The sequence below is a fragment of the Embiotoca jacksoni genome, unplaced genomic scaffold (assembly GCF_022577435.1).
Source record: "Embiotoca jacksoni isolate LCO1_2020_lvr unplaced genomic scaffold, fEmbJac1.0.p SCAF_4, whole genome shotgun sequence".
Lineage (NCBI taxonomy): Eukaryota > Metazoa > Chordata > Actinopteri > Embiotocidae > Embiotoca > Embiotoca jacksoni.
This window is the reverse complement of record NW_027185392.1, coordinates 18,090,001-18,102,473: the sequence shown is the minus strand read 5'-3', so window position 1 is coordinate 18,102,473 and position 12,473 is coordinate 18,090,001. Positions and strand designations below refer to the sequence as shown.

Below are 12,473 nucleotides of genomic sequence, written 5' to 3'. Positions count from 1 at the left end.
AGCCCCAGAAGCTGTGTTCACTTTTAAAAACAGTCCAGACTCGAAGTTTCAGAACAGCAGTTCACAATTCATTGAGTGATGTCATGCTGCTTGCTTCAACGTCATTGCACATAGCCAACCCCACTGGTCACTAATTGGTTTGTCCTTCAGAGTGGCTGAGCAAAGATTAATGCGAACAGGGTTTCCAGAATATGATCACAGTGAAGACTGAAGCTGTGAGCGATAGTTTCACAGGCTAGGTGGAGACCAAAACAGAGCTAAAATGAGACTTTGGTTACATTCATCAGGTGGCTAGAAACATGACTCTAGGTGACCAGATCCCACCAAAGCAAACGTGCGGCAATAGGTATGTTTTTGTGGGACAATATACACATTATCAGTACTGGGAGGTCGTCTAACTTAGGACATAAAAACACACATTATGCAGTCTACAGGTTAGGCCTTGAGCATGTGAAGGACGAAACAAATATATTTGATTTGAATGCAACTTTCCAAACTCAAACGATACGGAACAGTAAGCATATAAGGAAGCTGAAGTTTCACAGTAAATGCTCGTATGACTTAGACTTAGACTTTATTAATCCCACAGTGGGAAAATGTTGTCATCAAAGCAGCATAGAAACACAAAAAGGTGCGCACAATAAGAAAAAATTTACAAATACGTATACATAAAATAAGATAGATCAAAATAATTATTTTAGAAATAAATAAGAGAAATTAATAAATACACACACACACAAACAATATACACAAAAACAAATCAAATCAAATAAATAAATACAGCTTGGGATGAATAAAAAGTGTCAGGTGCATAAAATAAAAATACAGGTAAAGGTAAATAAAATAAAATACAGTGCAACGTTATTTTATGGTGGTGTTGAATAGTCTGACAGCTGTTGGGACAAACGACCCGCAGTAGCGCTCTTTCCTACACTGAGGGTGCAGCAGTATGCTGTTATCTTACTATCTGCTGACCTGTGTGATTGGCAGGGCTGCACAGTGTGGTAAAGTTATTTCAGCTACTGTTTGCCGATCTGTCTGACAATCATCGTCAGGTTTCAGTGGGAATGTCTTCGTCGCAGCTGCATGTCCAGATTTTAGAAAAACATGTATCCTGCAGTGTTGACTTTTTGAAAATAGAGCCAATCAATATTTAAGACATCGTCTCAGTATGTGGGACATGGGAAAAGGAAGAAAAAAATACTGTGCTGTGCTGTCACACATGAAGTGGGACACCTGGTCAAACTACGTGACTCCAAATTAAAGCTAATATTGCTCTGTATGAAGAATTAAATCTCAGGTAAGAGCTCATCCAGACTTCTCTTACCAGGGTTTGATGTTTACCTGCACAAAACATAACCTACATACAATAAACACCTGATTATAAGGATGCTATGGGGCATGTAAACAGACTCATCATTTCTCAAAAGAGATTTTGCCATTTCTTCTCCCTCCATTGTATTATTGTGTGAACATATTTCTCAGAGAGGGATATCTCAAAAGTTGGACCATGTCAGTGAGTGTGTTCAGTATTTTTTCCTTAATGCTTTAAAGCAGCGACTTCCCCCCTCTAAATCTGAGTATGTCACTACATCCTATATTAGGTCAACAGATGTCTTAACACATCAGCAAGCTTGTAAAGGTCACATCTGTCCATCTATCACATTATCTGTTTGTCTCCATTTCACTTTGTGTCTGAGATACACACACACACACAATACAATGTAACACACTTTGTAACACACACGTAATGTACAGCACCTCATTAGGAGGATTGCTGTGAAATCTTGTGATCAGGGATTCAGCACTTAAAATCCCCACAGATCATACACCGTCTCCAACAGCTCTTGAGCGACCCCTCTGACCTAAAACACACACACACACACACACACACACACACACACACACTTGCATCCACACACATAAATACACACACACACACACACTGGGTGGTATGTGCAGTTGCGATATCATTTAATGGACTCACATGGTTGAAGATAATCAGCTTTTCGTCAGTAGCTGCCAGGTCATCCATGAAGATTTATTCCTGTTTTTAATTAATCATATGATTATCACTTGCTCTTTTTTCAGTCAGAAAACTAATGTGGCCCTGAGCTTCAAGTTATCATCATAAGCAGCAATAATGTAATTTATTCATGTAGTTCATTATTCCAGCTGAACAGAAACACTATAGTCCGACTCTTTATTTAGACTTTTTACTGCAACTTTTTAACAACAACTGTAAACCAGACACACACACAGAAACACACACACACGAGCACACACACACACACAAACAGTCTTTTTCATCACAAGGACATAACATTGACTTACATTTTTTCCAGCAGACTTAACTGAATCCATAACTACTTCTTACCTAACCCTGAACTTCCCCTAAACTTTAGCCAAAAGCTAACCTTAGCTCACGTCTGCACCCCTAAAATTACGTGATTTATGTTTTGGGGACTTGTTTTTTGGTCCCCAAAAGGGAGGTGGGTCCCAACAAAATGACTGCGTATATGAAGTTATTTCCCCACAACATGACTCATAGAAGTACACACACACAGACAGAGACACAGCACTCGTTTTCATTACCATACTGACTGTGAAGTATCAGTGCTTTTATCCAAAACTGAGGGAAGTATTTTAATGAGAAGCACATGACTGTACAATCCTGGTTAAGAAGACAAGACCTCTTGTTATAGCTGCACACACACACACACACACACACACACACACACACACACACACACACACACATGCACAGATGTTTGTGCAACTATCCTCGTTCGGACATTGCATTATACTCCATTCATTGTGGACGACCCAAACCCTGACCCTAACATCAACCAAGACCAGTTCATGTCTAACCCGAACATTAGCTGAACTCAATTCCCCCCTTACTCCTAATCTTAGCCAGGACATCAAAAAAGACATTTTGCCTCATTAACACTGGGATTTGGTCCCCTTAAGAAGTACTGGTCCTTACAAGGTTGGTGTTTATACCAGAAAAGGTCCCAAAGAGGGACCAAAAGTGCATACGCACACCCACAGCATGCAGAGATAACCCCCACACACATTCTGGAAAATGTCAAGCATCCCAAACAGTGAAAGGAAATTTCTCTTGTCTGCAAGTTTATTTATTCAGGAGAAGAAACAGAAGGTCTCAGATAGACTAAAAGCACACCCATATTTCACTGTTAATGCCGTTTTAATTGCATTACAGCATGAAAACAGACGGATGATGTGAAACACAAGCAGAGAAAAGGGAACTTTTGGCAGAGACCACACAGTCTTCTGCGTCCCTCCTCTGTTCAGTGGTTCGCGGTCGAAAGTACCTTTCATGACACAGATTAGACATAACAGTGAAGACACAACATGAGAATAAAGAAAAAATAGTACAATGGATAAAAATAGAAGAAAGAGAGAATAAAGAAGTAATGTGATAATCCAGCCATGGTACTAGAAAGAGTGAGAAACGATTGGTTGGGAGTTGGTGAATGAATCAAACTCAGTATTTTCACACATTATACCGCCGTACATCCTATATGTAGCCAAAAGCCAACGCTGGCTTATTTTAATTTATGCAATATATTTGAAAAATGTATGTAACATCACTTGTAACAAATGTAACGTAACACGTAACGTAACACCTAACGACAGATCACAATGTTTACCACATGTTTATTTGTGTTACCCCGTCAACAAAGGTCCACTGTCTGTTACAATCCACGGGTCTATCTATTATCTATTGTATCGTTAAGGTGTGGGGACATGTTGGTCCTACAGGGGGCATGCAAAACACTAATATACATCATGTTGTTTTAGGAGTCAGTGGAAATCGATCTGTCATGTGGTATCGTGTTGTGTTGTGTTGGCTGACACCCTGTGTGCTCCAGCCAGATTATTGAAGATCTGTTTTTTTATTGCCTGTCATTAAGACCCCCAAAATGTCATATCTTATCTTATCTTATCTTATCTTATCTTATCTTATCTTATCTTATCTTATCTTATCTTATCTTATCTTAGGTTGGGATGGTAACTTTTGAAATGTAATAGGTTACATACTAGTTACATACTACTATTACAATGATTACTTTCCGAACGAATGCTTTAAACTGGGCAATAAAGCTGAGAAGTCCTAAAAACTAAATGTAAACTAGGCCATGTGAACCTCCCAACAGAACTCAACACTGATTACTGTCAAACTTTTATTTTAAGTTCTTCAATAACTTAAATTAAGATTAAAATGTTTTGATTTCAACAAATCACAGTATGTTGATCACAACTGACTGCAGTGAAGGAAAAATGTCCCCATCACCTCAAATCAAGTCTACATTCAGGTCGAACAGAAGACATTACTGTTTGGCAAAAAGATGCAAAACAACAGAAATAATTTTATATTCTATATATTTTACCAAAAACAATATACTATTTTTTTACTCAATTACCCTTTGTACCAATGTAGAATGAATAGTAACTCATTTAATCACTTATTTTTCTCAGTAACTGTAACTACATTTATTTTCTAATTTAATTATGTAACTCTGCTACATGGAATTAGTAACTCCCCAACATTGTTTAATACAGCTTGTTGTGGATCAAGTGTAGTAGAGAAAAAGCAGTTTAACAAGTTTATCGTGGCTGACGCCATGATACCCCACCCACCCCACCTCCCCATCTTCCTCTCCATTAGATGTGGTGTCAGAGCAATCTCTCACTCTGGCAAGAAGAAAGGAAGGAAACATCCTTGTTGTTTGTTCTCTTTCATGCAATCATAAAGCTCCTTTTTTTTTTTTTTTTTTTTTTACAAAAGTAGCTTCATTTAAGCAGCAGCAGAACTTCTGTTGATTCAAACCTGCCACAGAAACAGACTCTAAAAACTCCCAAATGTTTTTGTTTTTTGTACTCTTTGAGTGTGTGCATGGAGTTTGTCAAGTGAGAGGAAACAGGGGAAAAGTCCCAACTTCAGGCTTGGAAAACTGTGACCTTGCACTCTGAATTCTGCAACATTTTGACGACAAGTTGAAGCAGAGGGGGAAAAGACACAGAGAAGAGGAGAGATGAGAGGGAAAAGCCGAAATCAAAGAGAGGGATTAAACTAGGTGAAAAAACTGAGGGGATTTCTACAGATGAAAGAGGAAAGGGAGGAACAGCATGAAGCTTGACTGGCCTTGTGTGTTACTGTTTCACATAACAAACACAGCGCTGTAGAGGACAATTATTGTGGACTAAACACACAGACAAAAGGAGAAAACAGGCAGCAGCATACACATAAACACAGCTTCTGTCACCCCCATAAAAATAAATTCTTAAATCCACATCCATTCAACAACCACAACACAGATACGCACTCGTGCATGCAAACACAGCTACGGCTCACACTGTGGCTGCACTGATACGGTTTGAGAGGATCATAAAAGGGGCAGTGTGTGTGTGTGTGTGTGTGTGTGTGTGTGTGTGTGTGTGTGTGTGTGTGTGTGTTTCAGCTGTTGTGCTCTGCCTGATGGCCGGTAGGATGAAAGAGAAGGCAATAAGCTGCTCTTATCTTTGAAGGGAAGGAATAAAGAAGGTTTTATGACCGAGAGAGACAGAGGAAGGGAAATAATGAGACGGTCTGGGGTTTCTCCTCTGCTGCTGTTTCTCGAAATATGTCTTTATTTTATGCAATCAGCAGTGTTTGTTCTGTATGTCGTGCAGAGCAGTGAATCTGCTTCTCCTGATGCACAAACAAAAGTTTTTGGGGGACAAAATGTACATCCTCTACTTAGTTTAAGTGTCAGAGCTACAGTAAGACATGCAATAGATGGGTGGATCAAAAAGTTCAGAGACTTCTCCTGTCACGTGACGAAGCAACAAGAAAGTATAGCTTTTGGGATTAAATACTAGTTTCGTTGCATCTGTGATTTGCATGCACCGGAAAGTTGAGCACATCAAAGTTTGTGTCAAATTTTGGTGGAACAGAAAGAAGTCGCAGGAAGCCGAAGTCGGTGAGTAGGGTGGTGGGGACAACGGTTTTGTTGCTGAGGCAACCAAATGTCACGGCAAAGCGTGAAATAGACACACCCATCCACCACAGCAAAACGTGAGAAAGTCACACTTTGGGCTGTGGAGGCATGAAAGTTACCCGTTTTGAAAGCGTGAAACTTAGGCGCATGTAAATGTCATGTGACGAGGGTTCATGCGACCATTAGTCACAGACTGCCATGCGGGACGATGAAGTTTGAATTGAGGAGGTCACAACATTTTTCGTGAGTTCTCTTTTGTTTCCTAATCCAAAATAAATTATTTTCCCTGGCTCCTCCCATGTTATTTGTCACAAACCCCAACCATGTGCTTATTTAGTAACCCCACAAAACCACATGTTTTTGCACAAAAGTTTCATTTTTCTGTAAATCACATGGCATGGAGTGGGTTGAATTTAGTCCACTACAGGAAAATGTGTAACTTTCACGCCTAGACAGCACAAAGCGTGGCAATCTCACGTTTTGCTATAGTGAACAGGAGTGTCTATTTCAGACTTTGCCGTGATACCGGGTTGGCTGAGGGCTAGAAACTCTGGGTTGTCATGTTGGAGAACCCAAGTGTCATCATACCACAGTTCAGGTTGTTTGCACTGAATTTTTTTTTTTTCCCTTAGATGCCTCAGATTGCAACAGAAAAACTTGGTGTTGACAGTTTGATCCTTGGCGACGAATTTACAGTTCACAACCCTGTGAATGTCAAGGAAAACCCACCTGGCTGAACTTGTGTGCCTTTTATGGTCTCGGACCATAACTGCTCTGCATCTTGTAAATACAAATGTCACTCAAAACAGCTGATCTGGCTCATTACTTAATTATTGTAGATTTTAAGAGTCTCTGTTAACGATTTCATGAGGTTGAGACAGAATTCGAAATGTTCATCTCTATTGAGAAATCGCACACACCTTCTCACAAAAACGTGTAACTCAGGTACTGATGTTGATCAAGCAATGAAACTTTAAATAACTAATCATAAAGGTTGTAGTTTCTACTACTGGATGGATTTACACAATTTATTACAATTTAAAATATAGTTTATAGATATTATTGATCCCCTTTCTATTCCCTCGGTGCCAGCAGGAGGTTAACGTTTGGGATTTGAGTGAAATGTCTCAGCAACTATAAGATGGATTGCCTTGGAGTTTGTTACAGGTTCTGTATGTCCTTCTCATGCTAAACTGTAATAACTTTGGTGATCCCTTGACTCCAGCACCCTCATCAGGTCAAAGTTTTTCATTAGTCCAATGCCTACAAAACAACATGACAATTCCATCAGCCTCAGCTGCACTTCAGCCCCTTTTCTACTGCCGGTACCAGCTCTACTCTACTTGACTGTACTCACTTTTGGTACCCTGTCCTTTTCTAGATTTTGTTTTCCACTGCAGATAGTACTCGCTCAATGCAGCGTCATCATGAGTGACACCATATAAAACTGCCATGACATCATCTTCAACACGACACGAACACAAACAAGGGAGGATGTGAAGGGGATGTTGTTCTTACGTGACCATTTGTCACAGTAACAAACAAATGATGTCATTCTCTCTGACCAATTAGTGGTCTGCAGTGTTGCCATATGGCGTTTTAGTGTTGCCTCAGCAATCTTGGAACCTCGGCAGAGGTGATACCATGAATAGTACCGTGTCCCAGGCACTTCCCATATCTTTTGCCCAATGAAAAACCAAGAAAAGACAGTTGAGTATGGTGTTGTATGTTGGTCTGCAAACACAGTTGAGACTAACATGATGAACAAACTGCAAAACATCTGCATGTCAGCATAGTTTGGTGAGCATGTTAGAATTTATCTTAAATCTCTGCTATGCCTAAGAGCTGTCTTGTGCTAGAAAATAAGTGTTTCACACCATGTGAAAGGCCAACGTATTTACACATCATGCAAACAGTCACACATGACGGCAAAATAAAAAGCCATAGTCGTACGGATGATTTTTTTTTTGGCCTTTTAAGTTCAGACAGTCTCTCCAGGAAGACATTCAGGTGGCTGCATTCAGTTATTCACATCAAAAGTGCAACAAGTAGATGTGTAACAACTGAAAAGAGGAAGTTAGAGTGAGAAGTTCAAACCCAGCGTACTTTCCCATCTCCTCACAGCAGGTCTGTGCCAGTCTGACGTGAATGTAACTCCTGTACCAACCCAAAGACTGCTTCTAATGAACTATACTGACCCCTTAAGAACAAACACAGTTGTAGGTGAGTCTTGTACATACCAAACCTTTGGTTGATTTCACATTAGTCTCAGACAAACTGACTTTATCTCAGTTTTGGTCATATGTTTAGACATTAAAAAGGAGTGCTGCTCCAACAAGAAGCAACACAACAAGTAACACTGTGACGAAGAAAATCAACACACAGACATCTAGAAGAATCCGCAAAGGAAACATAACTGACTTTCTTCATCCATTTGCATTATACTGATTCTGAAACCTTTTTTTTCCCCTTTAAGCAGTTTGTGTCTTTATTTGATTCACATCAGGAAGAGGGTGACTAACTCTGACGCCTACCTGATTCCTGATCGTGTGAGAAACTGTAAGTCTCAGTGTTTCCAGTAAAAAAAAGAAAATGTTTCCATATGTTGTAGAAATATTAGGCGACTTAAACTTAATACAATTTTCATAAATAATTTCCTTGCAACAGAAAAATGTCATGGATTGTTAAATATTTGCTTATTCTGGATTTCAGTGGTGAGACGGTTTAAAGCATTGATTTTTCATGTTAGAAAAACTAAATTGTTTCCTATGAAATGTTAACATCAGATAAAGGATTTCCTGGTGAAATATTGTTTATCGTAGCAGTATTAAGCAACAGGATGCAAACTGAAGATTGCATGTTCAGATTTGCATGTTAAGATGCCTGCTTCATTCTAAGATATGTCACTAACAATTAGCAATACACAGAGAGGAGTGTGACCTCGGAAAGAAGGGTTTAGCAAGGCATCTCTGTTGGCTTGAACTTCCAATTTTTTTTTTGTTCACAACAAGCTATAAAGATATATAGAGATATTACGAGCTTAAAAATGTATTTGTCCTCGCAGAAAAAAGTAACTTATTTACACATACAGCAAAACAGAGCAGCATTAACATTTATCTGGAGTTGTTTTTGTGTCCACTTTGTGAACTGAAGTCCAATATTCACTCTCTTTTTAGCTGTTTTTGGTCTCCACCAGCTCCTAAGAGAAATGTTTGATTCTTTAGCTTCTAAATTTTGCATCGTGTTTTTCCAGCTAGTTGCAAACCTTCATTTGTCTGCTGCTCGGCAAGATTTATCCGTTACCTGCAGCTAGAAATGACTTTGATGAGATTGGTGGGAGTTAACGAAAACCCCAGAGACCCATCTGAAATCACCACTTGACCTATTGTGCATATTTACACACAGATTAAAGCAGCTTTTAAAATGAAGTATAGCGGTTCATTACTGACTGTAGAAATGGCAGATTGACAAATTAATTCTCACTAAAGGTAACGTAGCTTTTTCAGGGGTTTCTTCATGATAACTAAATGAATTCCATCTACTCGTGAAAGATGTGTGATACAATCAAGAACAAAGGTAAAAGCCTTTTTTTCTCTACAGTGTGTAAGGACTTAAATCTGTGTAAGGCGTCTTTAATATCCTGACCAAAACTTCATGACACTGTAATTTTCACTCTCCAGTTGTCTGAGATTATTTTGTGTATTTTCTAAAATCTAATATTACACTGACTTTGCCCGAGGGTTCAGCACAGAAATGCCACACAGAGAAACTGCACATTATTAGAGAAGAAACATTCCTCCGATGGTTTACTGGATCTGGCAACCTGACCGCCTGCCACAACTGTCTTCAGTGTGTGAGTGTGTGTGTGGAGTTGGCAGCACTACACACACTCCGATGTCATGGGCTTTTTCAACATCTGTCCACTTGGTGAGTCACCCACCACGCTTTCACACAGCGAACCTCGAGGCACGTTGCTCCCCAGTGATAAAAATGGCTACTTTTATGTTCAGAAACTAAAAACGGCTGTGCTGATTTATCATGTGCATCACTTTGCATATGAGAAACCGCTCATATTTTATTCCTATCATCACAAGAAGTGGTCCATAACTTGCCATGGGTAAAACTATAGGTATGCAAGAGCCCCCTTGGAGAACCAATGATTGTTCACATTTATAAGAGTTAAACCTTTAAAAGATTCATTGTGTCACTTTATAAAGAAAAATATCTACAAACATGAACAGAAACATGAGAAATTCAAGGCAAAGCCTGAATAAATTAGCGTTGTAGATGTTTCCATGCTAGGCATAAGCAACCATTGACAGATTTATCACATCGATTTCCAGCGTTGCCCTTCGTGCTTCAGATCTCAACCCGGTTGAACACCTTTGGGAGATTTTGTTGGACAACGCTCTTCCCCAACATCAATAAAACACCAACTTCAGGAACATCTTTTGAAATGTTCAAACCTCAAGACTCACAGAAACTTGGAGAATCTATGCCAAGACACTCAAAAAAGATTCAGGATGCACACGTGGGCAGGCGTGGACACCAGGGACACATATTTCGAGTTTGATTGGAGGATGCGCTCCACACATGCAGAGTAGATCAGCATCTGCCGTGCTTAAAATGCAAACTTTGGGTTAGGATTATGCCAGGAGTGCATTTTTAGTTGAAGGTTGTTTGAAATAATTTTCCGGCTTTAGTATTTCGGACTATAAAAACAAAAAACAGGTTCTGTTGTTATTTCTTGCAATATCCAGTGTGCCCTGAATAGTGAAACATCTTACCCATGAGGGAGGTGGCAAACTGCCACAAGTGCACATCAGCCATAACTGTTTTCTGAAGTAAGATGCCTCTGTCTCCCTTGTTGCAATTGTTTTTTTTTACTCTGTTTTAAGACCTCCACACAGCAGCCTCTCTTCAAATGCAGCTTTCATTTTAGTTTTCCAGCAAATGGCAAGTTGGTGCCCTTAAGTATCATAATGGCTGTGCAGACCACAGTAGACTATATAACAAATAAAATTAATAAGGGAATACATTAATTGCAATTGGTACGGAGCCCGTAAGGGTCTCAGTAGAATTAAAAAGAAGCATAGGTTAATGTAAGAAATATAAAGATATGAAACAAAAAATATCAAAATGGATCTGCAGGTTACTGAGTTGTAAAAGACGCCTGATAATAACAGATCATACAAATGTGTATGCAGGTATTTCGTTGCACACAGTTGAGTTGAAGCTGTTTCTGAATCAGGATGTTCATCTCTCGAGCGCACCTCATGTTGCCTCTTTGCTGTTTAGCTCCGCCCACCATGAGCTGCTCAGCTCGGCCAAAGGATGCAGATAGCCCCGCCCACTGGTGGAGTTTATAACTTCATTGCAAAGCACAGCAGCGAGTCACGCAGTGGGAGATCAGTGATCGTCCACAGACAGAAGCTATGGTTCATGTCTGCATCGTGTCGATGTAATGTGACCCTCGTCGTCAATGAATGAAGCTGTAAAATCATCCACACGGGCACAATGTGGAAACCTGTCGGGGGATCAAGAGCCTTCAGCTCAGCGGGACCTCACGCTGCTGCCGCCGCGGTCACCTGTCTGCTGGTGACCGGGATGCTGGTCGTCACTGGCGGACAGCCGAACAGCGGAGACCCGGAGCGAGCTGCGGGGACGAGCCGGAAAGTTGTCTCGACATATATCAGGAAGCTGACCCGGGAGAGGAGAGCGGTCGGCGGCCCCCCGCGGAGCAGCGCTCGCCCCGGCCCGGTGGAGCATCTCTCCCCGGCTGACCTGTTCATAGCGGTGAAAACCACTGGGAAGTATCACAGGCAGAGGCTGGAGCTGCTGCTGGACACCTGGATCTCCAGGAACATGCCGCAGGTGAGTCAGGGTGGGATACCTGTCACTGAGAAACCAGCTCATTCTCCCAACAGGAAATCATAAATAATAATAAACTTGATAATAATTTCAAGATTACTGCTGCTTCATTTTCAAGTCAGACATGTTATTTCTTACCGCCTGCGGGAGATTATTACACTGCAGACAACACTTTGTATTACAGAAACGTTTGAATGTCATGTGAGTGACAATTCAAGATCAAAGCTTTAAAAAATGCACATTAATTAATGCATAAAGGAAGTTGTATCCTTAATGCTTCCTTCACCTCCTGCTATTGCCAGGTATAAAGCTTTTGAAATGGGACTGGGCTCACTGGCTCTTTGATCAAAGCAGCCTTTGAATTGTAAAACTGAGATAGAGGCCTTTGCAATGCATGAGATGGTGATGTGAAGGCTAACAGGCCGAGCACACTGCTGTTAATGTGTTGACACAATGCATGCAGGGGTCAGGGGGAAGGAAGCCCACTGCGGGACCCGGGATGGATGAGGGAGCTGAGGGACCCTGGATTCAATCAGACAGGCTCTGTGAGACGCACATTTTGTTTTTGTGACGACAAGTACAACAAAACAACTG

The 12,473-nt window shown here is 40.5% G+C and overlaps 1 protein-coding gene across 1 annotated transcript in view; it reads left to right on the top strand.

Moving 5' to 3' along the window:
• Positions 1–11,416: 11,416 nt before the first annotated feature.
• Positions 11,417–12,473, top strand: part of LOC138209315 (beta-1,3-N-acetylglucosaminyltransferase lunatic fringe-like) — an 11,480-nt gene continuing 10,423 nt past the window's right edge. The window contains exon 1 of the mRNA XM_069167801.1: positions 11,417–11,882. Within this exon, the coding sequence (XP_069023902.1) occupies positions 11,526–11,882 (357 nt within the window). The 5' untranslated portion in view covers positions 11,417–11,525. The remainder of the gene's footprint in view (positions 11,883–12,473) is intronic.